This window comes from Callospermophilus lateralis, unplaced genomic scaffold, assembly GCF_048772815.1.
Source record: "Callospermophilus lateralis isolate mCalLat2 unplaced genomic scaffold, mCalLat2.hap1 Scaffold_147, whole genome shotgun sequence".
NCBI lineage: Eukaryota > Metazoa > Chordata > Mammalia > Rodentia > Sciuridae > Callospermophilus > Callospermophilus lateralis.
In genome coordinates this window covers 1,611,825-1,629,224 of record NW_027512606.1, presented here as the reverse complement: position 1 = coordinate 1,629,224, position 17,400 = coordinate 1,611,825, and the positions used below count along the sequence as shown (strand labels likewise).

The following is a 17,400-nucleotide window of genomic DNA, read 5'->3' as shown; positions in this document are numbered from 1 at the left end:
TTCTTAATTTATTCATGGATTCTTTTACAACTCAAGTATGGTCAGCATAAAAACAACATTCTTCCCTTAGTACTATGCAGAGGCCTCCTTCCCTCATAAAGAGAAGATCTAACCCCCACCTATTTTGTAAAACAACCCCGGAGAGAGAGGTTAAAGACTCCTGCAAGACTGTGATAGAGGTCTCTAATGTCTTCAAGTCCTGATCTATTGCTGTTTCTAACTGGGCCATTTGTTGTGACCCCGGATCATAGCAGTTGCTCCTGTACCAACTCCTGCAGCAGCTCCTATCCCCAATAGTATGGCCAGAGTGAGGTACACTGGTTCCTGGCGGAAACGGGATATTTGTCCTCCTACTAAACCTTCAAATGATTCTGCATCATGGAAAACCACCCTGGGAAGTACCTGCACCATCACACAATAATTTACTGAGCTATCAAACACCTGGACTGAAATGCAATGAGTTAATCCTGAGTCACACGCCCACCAGGTTCCTTTCTCGGGAACTAGAAAGCCCTGCTTAACATCAATTTCTCTATCTGGGTGCATATATGTTGTTTGCTTTTAGGTGGGGACCCTATACATAAACCTGCCCCGGTTACTTCTGGGAGAGTTAACTTTGGATTTTTACCCCAACTACAGGTGGAACTCTGTGTCTTTATGGCGTAAGTCCCATTAACTGCTATCCCTTCATAATAAGGGGGTGTGGCAGAGAGGCATAGCCAGCAGGATTGGGTGAGGTCTGGCTGTGTGGAGTTTAGCACCTTGAAGATTCCTTTAATTAATTCCCAGGGGGAGGAGTCAGCTATACTCTGGACTGGGGAAGTAGGCAAAGACGGAAACCGGGAGGAATGAAATAGTAAAGGGATTCTGGTAGTTTTAAGCGAAGGGGGTTTGGGATGCTTAATTCCTGGCTTAAGGGGATTGGGCCCTATTGCCATAGAATTTTCTTCCTGCTTAAGTCTGATGGTGAACCAGAGACCAAAGTCATAGGTGGGGCCATAAACATAGAACCGCATTCCCCAGGTATTTCCCGTAAGCCATGTCGTCCTGAGGTAGCCCCTTGCTTTGAAGGTAAAAGTTATGTTGAGGGGATTACACAGACTATTTCTTCCACAGCGAGTGTTCGACACTCGGCTAGTCATACAGTCTCTGGGGTTTATCCAGGTGTTATTTCGACCTACCTGAATCATGCTGTCTGGGGAATTTGGTTTCCACCATGCAGCTCCTGTTTGTTCACAACCCCAAGATTTGCAATAAAAGTCATTGGGCCCTCCACAGGTTTGAGCCTGTTTGCGACTTCGGAAATTAGCTGGACACACATAATAATCAAGACTGGCTAGTCGACACCTATGATGTGGGCAATGACATCCATAATGCATATGGTTACCCCTTGGGGAATCTTGCCCTGGCTTGGGGTCGAACGGGATCTGTGTGGGGTCCTCTATGTCAGGGAGGTCCCAGTCAAAAAGACCTATGGCCAGTTGACAAATGTCAGGATGGAGAGATGGCCACCAAGTCCATAAGGGGGCTTTATGTGATATAGACCACACTACTTGTCCAGTGGGATTTATAATTTGCCAGTGTTGTTGAACAGGCTGATGGGGATTAGAGCTGCAGGTGGTCAGGGGAAGAATCTATAGCCCTACCCACACGACAAACACGCAACTTGAGAGGGTTACCAGTCTGTTCCAGTTTCCAGCCGGAGTCTGGACAGGGCGCAGGCTTGAGATGGGAGGCATGAATCCAGGGAGCCATCCCATCTACTTTTACCGCTGTAGGCGTTATAAGCAGCACCTGGTATGGTCCTTTCTAGCGAGGTTCCAGGGATGACACCTGATGTCGTCTCATGTAGACGAAGTCTCCCACTTGGTATCGATGTGGGATTTCCTTGTCTCCGGGCTGATAAGCAGTGGCCAGCTGTTTCCACAGGTATCGCTGGGTGTGTTCAAGGGCTTTAAGTCTGTTAAGCAAAGGGGTGTGAAAGGAATCATTAAGTCTTAGGGTTGGGGTCAGGTCCCTGATTGTAGGAGGGGCAGCATAGAGAATTTCATAGGGGGTGAGCTTACACAAAGAGACGGAGGAGGTATTTCTTGCACGGAACACTGCATAAGGTAGGAGCATAGTCCAATCTTTTATGCTGGTCTCTAAGCTTAATTTCGTTAAGGTCTCTTTGATGGTTCTATTCATTCTTTCTACCTGTCCTGAGCTCTGGGGTCTATAGGCACAATGTAACTTCCAATTAATCCCCAGGGCCCTGGCCAATCCCTGACTTACCTGGGCCACAAATGCCAGTCCATTATCGGACCCCATTACCTTAGGCAGTCCAAATCTTGGAAAGATGTCTTCCAGAATCTTTTTGACCACCATCTGAGCTGTTTCTTTCTTCGTGGGGAAGGCTTCGACCCATCCTGAAAAAATATCTACAAAGACTAGGAGGTACTTAAGTCCATACCTTGCTGGCTTGATTTCAGTAAAGTCCACTTCCCAGAACTGTCCAGGTCTGGTCCCTCTCAAGCGCTTTCCTACTGGAAGCTTGGATGGGTATGCATTAACTAATTGGCACACTTGACAAGCTCTAGTCACCTATTCAGCTATTTCTTTTCTCTGCGAGTCCGTCAACAACAAGTCCTTTCTTTTGTTTTTCAAGAGTGCCTGTAACTTCTTTGAGCCTAAATGGGTGAGCTGGTGTACATCTTTGACATAGAGTTGGACTTTTTGGAAATGTAAACTTGGCTCTGTAGGATCCCGGAGTTCGGTGTCTGTGTCCCCAGGCCATAAGTTGCCTGTATGTTCCCGCACAGCTAAGTCTCCCAGTCGTTGTTCCCCTGGTGTGGAAACAGCTAACAGGGTCACTCCTTTTAGGGCTTCTAGCTTAGCTTCCTCATCTGCCCGCCTGTTTCCAACTGCCACAGGGTCGTTCCCCTTCTGGTGCCCCTGACAGTGCACTATAGCCAATTCTTTAGGGCCTTTTACTGGCAAGAGAAGGTGGAGCATCTCATCTTTGTTCTTTATTTCCTTCCCGGCGGAGGTTAGTAGCCCCCTTTGATGGTATATAGCCCCGTGCACTTGAGCAGTGGCGAATGCATAGAGGCTATCAGTATATATAGTAGCTCTTTTGCCTGATGCTAGCTCCAGTGCTTTTGTAAGGGCAATTAGATCTGCTTTTTGAGCTGATGTTTCTTCTGGAAGGCCAGAGGACCAGATAACATTAGTTTTGCTAACCACTGCTTCTCCAGCCCGCCGCTTACCATCTTGGAGGAAGCTGCTCCCATCCGTAAACCATATGACCTCAGGGCGGGGCAGTGGCTGATCCTTTAAGTCTCATAGTACACTGGTCTCCTCTGCCAGTCTGTGTTGGCAATCATGAGCGATAGGTCCTGATGATTCTTCTGGCAGCAGTGTAGCCGGGTTAAGTGGAGCGGGGGTCCCAGCGTTATTCTGTCCTTGTCAAGCAAGAGGCTTTGGTAATGGGTTATTCTGGAGTTTGATAGTCACCTGTCTGGAGGCTGACAGATGATGCTCTCCAGGGCATGGGGGGCTATAATAGTCAGCTTCTGTCCCAACATTAATTTATCAGCATCCTTTATTAAAAGGGCTGCCGCTGCTATAGGCCTTAGGCAATGGGGCCACCCACTAGCCACTGGGTCCAATTTTTTTGATAAGTATGCTACTGGCCTTTTTCAAGGTCCCAGAGTCTGAGTGAGCACTCCCCGTGGTATTCCTTTCTTTTCCTCGATGTAGAGAGTGAAGGGTATTTCTACATCTGGGAGTGCTAAGGCCGGGGCAGATAGCAGCACCCTTTTGATATTATTAAAAGCCTGTTGGTGTTCAGGGGTCCATTGGAATTGGGCATCCCCCTTTATCAGTGGGTATAGAGGGGCAGCTAAAGACGCAAACCCGGGAATCCATAACCTACAAAAGCCGGCAGTCCCAAGAATCTCTCTGAGCTGTCTCTTATCAGATGGGGGTGGTATCTGCACAACAGTTCACTTTCTGGACTCAGTAAGCCATCGTTTGCCACCCCTAAGTGAATAACCCAGGAAGATTACTTCTTGTTGACAGATTTGGGCCTTTATAGCAGAAGCCCTATATCCAAGCTGAGCAAGCTCAGATAATAGTGCTTGGGTCTCAGACTCATAGTTCTCTTTAGTGTTGGCTGCCAGCAGCAGATCATCCACATATTGGAGTAGGGTGACTTTGGGGTGTGCAGTTCTGAAGTCATTGAGGTCTCTGTGGAGAGCTTCATCAAAGAGAGTAGGGGAGTTTTTGAACCCCTGTGGGAGTCTAGTCCAGGTTAGTTGGCCCGATGTTCCTGTTTCTGGGTCTATCCATTCAAAAGCAAACAACAACTGACTTTCCTTGTGCAGGGGCAAGCAGAAGAAAGCATCTTTTAAGTCCAGCACAGTATACTATATCCGCTCTGGATTCAGAGTGCTAAGTAAGTTATATGGATTAGGTACCGTGGGGTGAATGTCCTGCACTCTGTTGTTGATCTCCCTCAGGTCTTGAACAGGATGGTAGTCCCCAGTTCCTGGCTTTCTTACAGGTAACAGGGGGGTATTCCAGGCCGATTGACAGGGCCTTAGGACCCCAAGAGCCAAGTATTTCTGAATATGAGGTCTTATCCCATCTCTAGCTTCTTTGCTAGAAGTATTGTTTAACACTGATTGGAGAGGCAGAAGCTTTTAATTCTACTACTATTGGAGGTTGTTTTATAGCTAGACCTAACCCAGCAGTTTCTTCCCAGGCATCAGGATAATCTTTTATCCATCTTTGGGGTAGTTTACCTATTTGATCGGTCCCAGGGGCCATGAAGAGTTGATGTTCATCTTCTACTGACATAGTCAAAGCTGTGACTATGGGGGTCTTTACTGAGGGGTTTAGAAACTCCACTTGGGGACCATCGGGGTTAAAAGTTATTTTAGCCCGGAGCTTGGTGAGTAGGTCCCTTCCCATCAATGGGGCCGGGCATTCTGGGATTACTAGGAAGGAGTGGTGAACTTGTCCCTTTCCTAGGTCCATAGTCCTCTTTGTTGTCCAAGCCCGATATTTACTGCCATTAGCCCCTTGCACCAGGGATCTTTTATTAGATAAAGGGCCCAGTGGGGCCTTGAGGGCTGAATATACTGCTCCTGTATCTACTTCAAAGTTCACTGGGGTCCCCTCCACCTCAAAAGTTACCCTGAGCTCGGGGAGGGGATCCGAGCCCCGACTTTCCTAGTCATCTTCTAGGGTCAGCATGGTAGGCTGACGTGACTGCTTCTTTTTGGGACACTCTTTGGCCCAGTGTCCTTTTTCTTTACAGTAGGCACATTGGTCTGAGGCCAGGGGCAGCCTTTGGCGTGGGCCCAGGTGTCTCTTCCTGTCTCCCTGCTTTCTAACTTCTGGCCTGTCTGTGGCTGTGACCAGGACCTTAGCCAATGCTTTAGTTTGCCTTATGTTTCTCTCATCTTCCTTGTGTTCCCTTTCCTTTTCTCTCCTCTGTTCTTTCTTTTCCTCAGTTTCTCTCTTATAATATACTTTCTCAGCCTCTCTGACTAAATCTTTTAAGGTCATATCTTGTAGTCCGTCTAAATGTTGTAACTTTCTCTTAATATCTAGGGCAGCCTGCCCAATAAAAGCCATTGCAACAGATGCCTTTTGGTCCTCTGCCTGAGGATCAAAGGGAGTATATCTCCTACATGCTTCCATAATTCTCTCCAGAAACATGGAGGGAGATTCATTGGGTCCCTGAATAATCTCCCTTACCTTGACCAAATTATTTGGCCGCCTAGCGGCTGCTCGGAAACCCACTACAAGAGCCCGGCAATAAGCGGACAGATGCTCCCTACCTTCAAAGGTGTTAGGGTCCCAGTTGGGTCGGTTTAAGGGGAAGACAGCTTCGATGATGTTAGGAAGTTGGGTTGGTCTCCCATTTGGTCCAAGAACATTCTTTCGGGATTCTAAGAGGATTCTCTCCTGTTCCTCTGTTGTAAAGAGAGTCCCCAGAAGCTGTTGGCAGTCATCCCAAGTGGGCTGGTGTGAGAACATCAGCGACTCGACTAATCCTGTAAGTCGGGTGGGGTCCTCAGAAAAAGGGGGATTGTTATTTTTCCAATTGTATAAATTGGAGGAGGAAAAAGGCCAGTATTGGTAAGCTTGCATTTTTCCTCCGTGCCCATCATCTATTGTGGGCCCATAAGGACAGAGAGGAAGCATCACTGGGGCTTCTGAGTTGTTCATTGTCCGCCACCTGCAGGTCCCTTTAGCTGGCCCAGGCTCCTCCGGTGGGGGAGGGGCTGCTGCTGCCATTATTGCTGTTGCTGCCACGGGGAAGTCCCTGGGAGGGCTTTGATCTGACCCAAACACCTCTAGCGGCGGGGTGCCCGAGTCAGCGGCAGGAGGGTCACCTAAAACAAATTGGGGGTTTGGGAGCACGGGTAAAGGATAAGGGGGTGGGGGTGGAGTCCAATAAAGTTAAATCCTGTGACTCAGGGAGAACAGAGGGACGAGGGGGAGGAGTGGAAGGTTTGAGTGATAGAATCATGGGGGAAGACACTGGAATAGGAACTGGGAAAAGGAAAGGCTTCACCCATATGGGAGGAAATTCACAAAGGTCCTGCCAGGTCAAAATATATGGCTGCTGGTCTGGATGGTCACGTGGCCCTGGCTGAAAAACAGTATCTCTGACTTTGCGGATTAGAGAGAGGTGGAAAGACCCCCCTGGGGGCCATTCAACTCCAAGGGTGGGCCATTCTGAAGCGCAGAGTGTCTGCCAGGTCCGGCGTTTCACTGTAAAAGAAAGATTTTGAGCCCTTGCGCGGACATCCATCCAATGATCAAGGGTCAGGGACAGAGACATGGAATAGCCTTGTCCCATACTGAAAGTGACTCAAACAGAGACAGGGACGAGACAGTACTACATGACAAACACGGACACACAGTAAACATTTAACACAAGTTCAGAAGCAGAGATTAAAGACAGGCAGGGAATTTAATCCTGAGAAAAAGAATTGCCGGCAAAACCAAATGGATTGGCAGCAAAATATATCTAATGAGGGCTCTTTCCTCTACCTGATGGGCGGGCTATTCTGTTTCCACCCCCCGCGAGTCCCCCAAGGCGTCCCTCTGAGGAACGTGGCCCGTGGCTTCTGGCACTACTGTCCGCCACTGCCAGGGGAAGCTCACGCTCTCTGCTGGCAGCCACACGCTGCCAATCCAAACCAAACCTAGAAGGCTCTGAGAGTTCACACCCTCTGGGAGCTCACGCCCACCATTGAGCCAAAAAAAAAAAAAAACTGAACCTGAGCAATCGCAAAGGAAGAACAAAGAGAGAAAGAAGAAGAAGAAGAAATAGGAGGAGAAGAAGAAGAGGAAGAGGCGCCTTACTTAAACTTACCCCTCTTAAAGATGTCTGTTGGGGTCTCCCTGTCCAACGATGTGCATTTCCCGGCCCATGCACCAAAATGTAAGGGTCCGGCGAAGCGTCGGAGGAAGAGACCACCAATAGACTAACTTTATGCAATATGCAAGAGGAGTTTATTGGATCAGCCCGCTGAGTCCCCAGTCTGGCTCACACAAAGAGGAAGAGCAGCCCAGGGCCCAGAGCAGAGGTTACACTGAGCTTAAGTACACCTTTTGGAGAGGGTGGAGCGCTCTGCATACATCAGAACAAATCAACAGGAGATGCAGGAAAATTGAACAACAACTCTGAGTCAAGGTTAGCACATTTACTGGCCGGAACAGATTGGACGGGGGTGATTGGTTACTTTTAAGTGGGGGGGGAATATTTAAAATGATTGTTTCTGGGCCCGTGGTGCCTAGTGCCAGGCAACTCAAAGTCCCAAGTTATCAGACCACCAGAGGAGTCAGTGAGAATGTTTACTGGGGCAGCTCCCATATTGTCCTAACAGCTACAGAGATCAAAGGCTCCAGGGTAGCTGAGGAATTTAACATATCAATGGTCTCTTACTTTACAACCCAAGCCTTGCAGTTTAGAATCTTCACAATGTCTGATCTTTTACACTTTTACTCAGGCTCTGGGCTTAGAATCAGCTTAAAAATTTCACCTTTACACTTGGTATAGTGGATATGTAAAATTAACCCTCAAAAAGGCATTATGTCATACAAATGTGACTTATAATCAGTATGGTAACAGAAGAATGTTAATAATGAAATGGCTCTATGAGAAAAAAGATACCAAATACTCTACAAACATTAGAAACTAAACACAAGTTATTGTACTGTTATTCTAAGTATGGGGTGGGGGAGGATACAGTCTCTCTCCTAGACTAAAGTATTAACTTTGAACTTCATTAATTCAGTTTACCTCCTGGAGGAGATGGTAGCATTTTATTAAGATACAAATTGGCTATGTAGCAAAAAACTATATCATGAATTAGTGCAAACTTGGTCAGTCATAAAGAAGTATATCTGAACTCAGAGGTTGGCATTGGGGCAAAAATGGTCTTTTACTCTTCTCTTTATTCACTTTGCAAATTTCACCTGCTATTAAAAGAGAAATAAAAGTAAAAGAATTAGAAGGAAAAAAGTAGGAAATCCACAGGAAGGAAGCAGGCAAGAGTTTTTCTGGAATGTTTATCATTCACTCAAAATTGGTACAATGAAATTAAAATCCATCAAAAGATTATTAAATCCCCTTTTGCCTATATTCCATTATATAAAGCCTATTTGAGTAGCATGTATCATTTAGTATCCATAAGAATCATATTGAGGTGGAAATAATGCAACTTGATAAATATGGAAGACCTTGAAAATTATTTTCCAGAGAAGAGGTCCATTAAAGATCTTAAACCTGCCTTACATAGCAGAAACATAAATGTAGACTGTTGTGGTAACATGCTTGCTCATGTATAGCTGTGTTAATATAAGCATCCTATTTTAAATTCTGACTCACTTTTTGTGTTCCCCTTATTTGCATAATAATGTCAAAGCCTTAATAATATGTATGCTAGGTAATTCTCTGAGTGTCTTATTGGCTTATGACACATTTTTGAAAAGGAGAGGTGGCATGTAATTTCTTATTGAGGTTTAAAGAAGATTTTTTTCTACCCAGGAATAGACTCTTTGACCCTAGCTGGTATTAAAAGTCAGTGTACCTCCCATCTTCCAACACTTACAGGAAGTCTGATTCTGAAATTGTTCTTTTATAATCACCCACAACTTTTCTGGTGTTCAATTTCCTCACTGGATATTGTTTTTCTTTTCTTTTTTCTTTTGGTACTGGGGATTGAACTCAAGGGTACTTAACCACTAAGCCACATCTCCAGCTGTTTTTATCATTTATTTTGAGGCTGGGTCTTACTAAATTGTTCAGGGCCTCACTGAGTTTCTGAGGCTGGCCTCAAAGTTGTGATCCTCCTGCGTCGGCCTCAAGTTGCCGAGATTACAGGCTTCTGCTACCACACTTGGAAGATCTTTTGCTTTCTTTATGGAAACTATGAAAAGATCAATATTTCTTGCTTAAGATATAGACCTTTGGGCTGGGGATGTGGCTCAAACGGTAGCGCGCTCGTCTGGCATGCGTGAGGCCCGGGTTCGATCCTCAGCACCACATACAAAGATGTTGTGTCCGCCAAATACTAAAAAAATAATAATAATAATAATAAATATTAAAATTCTCTCTCTCTCCCTCTCTCTCACTTTCTCTTTTTTTTTTTTTAAAAGATATAGACCTTTGACTTAGAAATAGAGAATGTGAGCTATAACAATTTTCCCCACAAAGTACTAGCCATTTTCCTTGGAATGTGGAAGAGGAAAGTTCCTTGATTAATTTATCAGAGAAGTATCCAACACATGACCACTACAAACTATAGAGTTCACAACTCCAAAATGAATTGTATAATGTTATTTTTGGTAGTTGCAGATATTAAAATATATCTTAAAAGAAGACATTATTTAAAGTTATAATGCTAATTTAAGGGCTAGAAGTTTAGTTCAGTGGCAAAGTGCTTCTGTAGCTGGTATGCAACCCTGGGTTTCATTCCCAGCACGTGTGCATATGTGCATGCACGTGTGCGCTCACGCGCACACACACATACATAATAATATGTTAAAATTTCATAAAGTCAGAAACTGAAACCCACTCAAAATTCAGTTAGTCAATTTTGTCCATAAAGGTACTTTCATTGTATCATATAGAAGGAACAGAGTGAAAACAGAAATTACACATAAATGACATGTATGCTTATGTGGTTACATTTAGTTTTTCTTATATTTTTAGGAAGGATAAACATTTTTGTAAGTTTTTTATTTTTAAAAAATAGCTAAAAGTAAATAGTAAGTCTAAAATTGCCCCGGTTTTGCTGGAATTAAATGACATGTAATAAGGAAAAAACATGTAATAAGAATAAATAAATAATCTAGTTCATGTTCTTATTGAACAAAACATTTATTAAGTCCCTATTGTATGTTAAACTTTACTAGACATTTCTTTTGTAAAATTTTCAATTAAAAATTGGTCATCCAGGTACAGAAGCACATGCTGGTAAGAATGCCTGAATTCTACCATGGATGCCAGACCATTGTGGCATTTTTTCTTTGTTTGAGTTTTTCATTTTAGTTTGTTTTTGTTTTGTTTATTTAGAATAAATATCTGAACTTTCCATAAGTTCACAAATTGAATCCCATACTACCTTTGAAATGACTGCTAGAAAAGAAGAAAATAAGTGAGACCTCAGATTAGGGACACTCTAGCCATTTGTATGACCTGATAGTCTCTTTCTTATGCAGCACCCTTAAATAATTACTTCATACTAATTTTAGATCTTTAAATTGTTCACACTTTGTGTGCAGAACCTGATTATGATTGTCATATCTATGAAGTAATATAGAACTAAGAAACTTCAAATCAAATATCAGAATAGTAGCATAAATTAATTTGAAATCTGCTAATCTGAAAGTAGACCTAGCGTTCCCTTGAAGAAATGCTTGAAAAGTGGCGTCACTCAATATATGTGAATTTATAATATTGTATGAAAAGTGAAAGAAGCTATGAGTATCATTTTAGGGTTTCAAATAACTGAAAAGAGGTGTGGGGTGGGGGGGATGCCATTCTGTCTTATTATACAAGTTTTGGGAAACCACTAGAGGCAGAGATTGAATTGACTATTTAGGAATGTAAAAAGGATTTTTGTGCCAAAATCATGCAAAACATTCTAGTCAGCAGTGGCTTGGTGGTTTCTTAAACAGAAACAAGAAATATATATTTAGATGACCAGAATCCCAAATCAAGTATTGCACTACAATTAGAGTTGTTAAGAAAATCAGATATTCAACGGTACTATCCCAAATTTGTATTTTGCTCTGTGAAATTGGAGTAGCATGAAATGTTTTTCCAGTGAATTATGCTTCTGGTTTTCCTGATAGCCATTGACTCCTAAAAGTGAGAAAACAGATGCACCATGTTAATGAACAAGAACAAAAATTGTTATCTTAGGTTGCTTTGTCCACAATATACAGCTGAAGCTGTACCTTTGTTTAATTTGAGAAGTCACACTCCCACCCAGGAAGGGCAATTCTTTAATTTACCTTGTCTGTTTATGTACTTACATTTATAATCATTTCCATAGTGAAATACATATTATTAATTGAGAAAATATTTTTCATGTTGCCTTCAGTGTATAAAGACCCCCTTTCATAAAAAAGAAAATGCAGGGTTCTAGGGGCTTCTTTTATCACTACATATGAATTGCCCTTCCTGTTTGGGAGTGTGACTTCTCAAATCAAACTATAAAGCTGTTCCTCATAAAATTAAAATTTATTCATTCATTTAATTTATTCATTCATTTGTTTTGAGGTATGGTCTTACTCTGTTGCCCAGGATGGACTCTAACTTGTGATCTGACTACCTCAGCTTCTCAAGTAGCTGGGATTACAGGAGTGTACCACCACACTAGCCTTACAGTTTGATGACAAGGCATTAGAAATATTTCCATTTAAACAGGAAATACTTCCTCCCAGACTGTATCTTCCTTCTAACCTATGTAAGAAGTTAAGTCATTCTTTAATGGCTGTGCCATAATCATAGACTCATAGAAAGGACCATAAAGGTAAGATAGACTCCTTCATTTTACTTTTCCAAGGAAATAAGGATGAATGAAAGAACTATAGCTCCATTACTAAACAACATTTTTGTTTAAATGATGATGGAAGTAAACCTTTAGCAAAATTAAGTAAATATATAGGAATACAATTGAGTATATAGAGAATATTAGATAGATTTAGATTTATCTTCTTAAAGGTTGAATTAAATTCATCCTAGATGGAATGGGATGAATTCCTTTTCATATGTTAAGAAAAATATGCCAAACTTAGAAAGGCAAGGGTCATATGCTTTCTCTCATATGTGGAAAATAGAGAGGAAGAAAGAAAAAAAAATAAAATAAGATTGGGAGGAGGATCTCATGAAAATAGAAAGAGACCAGTAGAATAGAGGAAGGGAACCAAGGTGAGGGATGAGTGAAGGGAAAGGGGAAATGCTGGGGTATAAAATTAACTGAATCATGTTGTTATATCATGAATAAGTATAAATATGTATTAATGAATTCCATTATTATGTTTAATGTACTAATAAAAAATAAAAATAAACAAATTCATTTTGGGACCCATCTATGACTGCAACTTCAGAAAACACATTTGGACCTCACTGTATTCCTGAAACAAAAGCTACGGTTTTCACTCTTGAATCTATGAAGGGTACAATGATATGTTAGAAAATTTAGTAAATGGTTTATCTGCTTTTAGGGGGTGTATTCCCTTTATTTACTTAAAAAATGTAAGAAGATATATTTTGCAAAACTCAGTAGAGAGCTATGAGGTTATTTCCCCCCTTTATTTTGCAAAGTCACTTTCTACATATATCCTTTGGTAATTATTTTGATATGAGTTATGGGAGAGAAAAATCCTATTCAGTTGACAATATAGCTTTGGAATAAATCTAGAGTTGTCTTATGGCTGTTCATTAGAGATGTTTTGAGTCTTTTTAATTCAAGGATGTCTTTAGGACCCAATCTCTGAAAAAAAAAAATCTTAAATTACCACAAAAATGTAATTGGACCTTTGCAGTATGGTGCCCTATGTTTTCACTGTCAAGGATAGGACATTCTGTGAGCCCTATTTAATTTTCTTAATAGAATGTGTTGAGTAAGCATTATGGATTATTATTATTATTATCACCATCATCGTCATCATCATTAATTGTGTTAAAAGGAAACTTTGGGAGGCATAAGTGACCTGCTGGCAAAGATTACCCACTCTGGAGTATGCAGTGGATCAGTTTTGCTCTCAGCAGTAGGCAGCATTATAATTAATAGAAATTGCCCATATGGGGTTTAAAAGACACTGTGATAATTAAGTTCACCAGAAAGACCTGGAAAGTTTTGGAGCTTATTGTAAACTAGTACTCTGTGAACCTACTGCAGTTGACTGCAATTTTTATATTGAAAGGCAGAGCTGTTTTTTTTTTTTTTCCAACCTGCTCAGGAAAAAAAAAAAAAAAACATTAATGGGCCTTTCTGTGTGTGGTATAAACAGTTTTTCACTAAGAGTTTCTCATATTCTGTTCAGTAAATATTAAATTGTACCTTTCCATTGTTTTCTAATAGTCATCATTATTAAAACATTTTAAAAAGCCAGGTGCAGTGGTACTTTTCTGTAACCCCAGTGACTTGGGAGGTGGAGGCAGGAGGATTGCAAGTTCAAGACCAGACTCATCATTTTAGCAAGACTATCTCAAAAAATAAAAAGGGCTATGAATGTAGCTCAGTGGTAGAACCAGGTTCAATCTTTAGTACCCACCCCAAAAAAAAAGTTTTTTAAAAATGTATACCCTACATATCCATGGTTCAGGTAAATACTCTTTGCCCTCTAGAAAGTTGTAGCATGCACATTTTACACACACACACACACACACACAATTATATATATAATGATATATAATATATATAATGATACATATATGTATAATGATATTATATATATATATATATATATATATATATATATATATATATATATATATATTCATTATATACATATATATCACACTGTGCCCAATAAATATGTATAGTAATTATGTGCTGATCAAATATTTAAAATAGCATCAATACTTTACCACTTTATATCTCAATAGACCTTTTTGATTGTAGTATCCTTGACTTAGTCTTTACATAAATAAAGGTTGGGATTTACATAGAACACAAAGTCCCTTTCCACCAAGTAGGACTATTTTTTTTAAACTCATAAAACTTTGTATGTTCGTATCATTTGGGAATAGGTGAATGCACAAATTTAGTATATTAGTAACCTTTTACATGAAGAAATAAGAAGATTTGTTAGAGCATTAAAGGAAGGACCCAGGAAAAAATAACACAGAATAAATACCTAAATCAGTGTTTCCTAAGTGTTCATGACATAGAATAACCTAGGAATGTTGTTGTAAGAAGAAATTCCAGATATACTTTGATGTGTCTGGGTTTGAAAAACCTAGAATCAGTCTTGCTACTAAATAATCTGAATCTGATGCACATAGTTCCCTTATAGTACTTTGAATAATACTGCTCTGATCCTTATATCCTTAACTTCTACTTTCTTGGTCTGATAGGAAGTGCCTTTTTTTATTAGAATTCAGAAATATCAACAATCACATGTATTAGATATATAACCTTTAGATCTTTACATATTCTGAGGAAACTGAAAAACCAGCCTCTACCTTAGAGCAAAGCCTGTCCAAGGAAGGGACATTACCTTTGTCCTTGGAAAACCCCACAGAGCACTCCTAGGCACATTCCCACCCTGCTAAGTTGTTTATCTACAGGAGAGATCTGCTGCGCCAGGTGTCCCTGACTCAGTCAGGCTAGGTGGGGACCCATACCAGCCCCCTAGCAGCCACCAATCAGCATGAGACAGGGAAATACCTGAGATGCCAGATGACCCTCCTAGTAGTTTATGATGTTGGGAAACCATGTAGTTCAGCATGTACACCCCTCTTGGCTTACACCAATCAGTTCAAACGAATACCCCCTTTGTACTGACCAATCACCCCTAGACAACTTGTTCCTGCCAGTAAATGTGGTAATCATGTTTTAGAGTTGTTATTTGATTTTCCCGCGGTGTGTGATGATTTGCTAAAAGAGGCTATGATGTATGTGAAGTCCCTGCCCTCTCCAAAAAAAGTATAAAAATGCTACAAACCCTGGGTTTGGGGCCTCTCAGCATCACCAGTTGCTGTGTGTGCGAGCGGAGGACCGAGCTAGCTCGCAATAAACACCTCTTTGCTGCTTACATCGATCTTGGGTCTCTGGTGGTCTTTTGGACGTCCTGAATTCGAGCTTAACAAATCAAGTTTGATGGATTTCAATCTGCTTATTAATATAATATCATTTTCTTTGTAGCATGTAAGTATAATCCACTCTCCTACAACATTTCTGAGAGGGTGAAGTATGTGTCTCTTCTTTTTCCAAGCCATCTTGACATCTGTTTTTTCAAGAGGCTCATACTATTTCTGACTCATTATAGTTCACTGGGCTTAATATTTTCTGGTCAGAAACAATTTCAACATATTTGCTTTAAAGATGATTTCCCACATTATATACAAAAAGTAACTTTTCTGCCATGCAGAGAAATATAAGAAGGCAGTGTTTGTAGAATGATAGTCAAAGATACCTCTAGGAGTGGGGCATTAGATTGTGTATTTAGTTGCCAGTTATAGATTATAGGAGTCTATTATGTTAAACTATTATATACTTGGAGTTGAAGTAAAATATGTCAGAACTTTTTAAAAATGTAATCTCAATTCATCCATTGTATGAAAAAAGGAATAGATTGCAGCCTACTTGCATGAAGTGATTGCATTAGTCAGGGAATTTTATTTTTAAAACCTAAAAGACAGACCTTTTTGAATGCTGCTATTATTTACTATACCATTAACAGTTTCTTCTTTCATGGCCTGGCTGATATATTAAAGACCTGCTTCAATCAAAAAAAATATTCTCTATGGTTGCTGGCTGATGGTATAATTATACTATGTTGTCAAGAGACTATTTTTTGATTCCAAGGGTAAAATTCCTTTCTTTAGCTACTACAGAATTGACATGCTTTATTGTTCATTATTCATCATTCTTTTGCTTTCTCTACTTTACAGTCTGGATCAAGAAAAGTTTCTCTGGAGACTCTACCACACATGCTTAGGCATCTTGGTGAAGTTTTGTTTTATTTTTAATTCTTCTTACTTGCCCAAGGCTTCCTAACTACAGCTTGATCCGTGTGTATGTTCTAGGTAGTCTAATGAGGCTGAGTCACTTCTCCAATTCCTAGGCTTTTCTTTCCTATTGTTGTTTTGTTTTTTGCCTATGGCTGGAGGAGGTCTTTCTACAATAATCATACAACTCACCAAACACAAAAACAATCAAACCTGCTAGTTTTCCTCAAGAGGCTCAATGTTTAATTTATTCATTAAAAAATTTTGTCTTGTGTTTCTCCCCCTCCTCCTCAGCCTTCTCTTCTTCTTTCTTATGTTTATAGAAAAACTCAAGCAGCTTTTTGTGTTAATAGGCAGGGCCAAGGGCAGAGTTCTGCCTCTGGGAAATGTTTATTCTAGAAAAACACAGGAGACATTTGTTTGGTCTGACTGATCTTGAATATGCCATAATTCATCTTGGGTAAAAAAAGAGAAGATGTCTTAAATATTTATGCCTATGAAGGCTAAATTTTGTGTTTAAAATACAAATAAACATGGCCAATGAAACCTCTTAACTAATCACTAAATATTTACCAGTCTCCTAATATTATGATAGTTGTCTCTCTTTCCAAAGATATGCATAAACTTCATGAACACAATCATTTTTTGCTATTTTCCTGACAAACAGTTGCTCTTGAGAAGTACCCATTTTCAAGCCTTCCCTAGCAATTTGAAGGAATAATGCTAAGGAAAAATCAATCTGTGTTTCTATGCATCCCAAAATTGTTTTGCGTCTTTGTTAGGGGATGTGGGGGATGGAGGGAGGGGAAGTCAAGTATAATACCCTGACTCATCTGCTTAATACTATCTTTATTCTTAAATCTCTGTAAATCTTCTGTCAGAGTCATGACCCAAAGGATTCTGATCCCCTGTTCCTGCCTCTGGTCAGCAGCCCAGAGCTACTAACATAAGTCATCTCCCCAGGTGAGCATGTTCCATTGGAAACAGTGAAAGGGAAAAACTAGATGGACTTCTTTCATGCTATCTTTTTTAACTTTTCAGACTAAACTTAGAGGAAGTCTTCCTTTTAATCCATTTATTTATTTGTTTGGTCAGATATTCTTCACTCATTGTTTATGTAGAATATACTTATGATACGTTCAGTAACATATAAAGTGTAATGGAATAATAATAGGGGGAGTACAAGGTGATGGTGAGCAGTA

At 40.7% G+C, this 17,400-nt stretch overlaps 1 protein-coding gene across 1 annotated transcript; it reads right to left on the bottom strand.

Moving 5' to 3' along the window:
* Positions 1-216: 216 nt before the first annotated feature.
* LOC143640253 (uncharacterized) lies at positions 217-7,256 on the bottom strand. Its single transcript, XM_077108123.1, is given in 7 exon segments — positions 217-402; positions 1,182-1,471; positions 1,647-3,416; positions 3,419-4,650; positions 4,652-6,389; positions 7,054-7,189; positions 7,233-7,256. Coding segments are annotated over 7 exon segments (5,376 nt in total).
* Between the last annotated feature and the right edge of the window lie 10,144 nt (positions 7,257-17,400).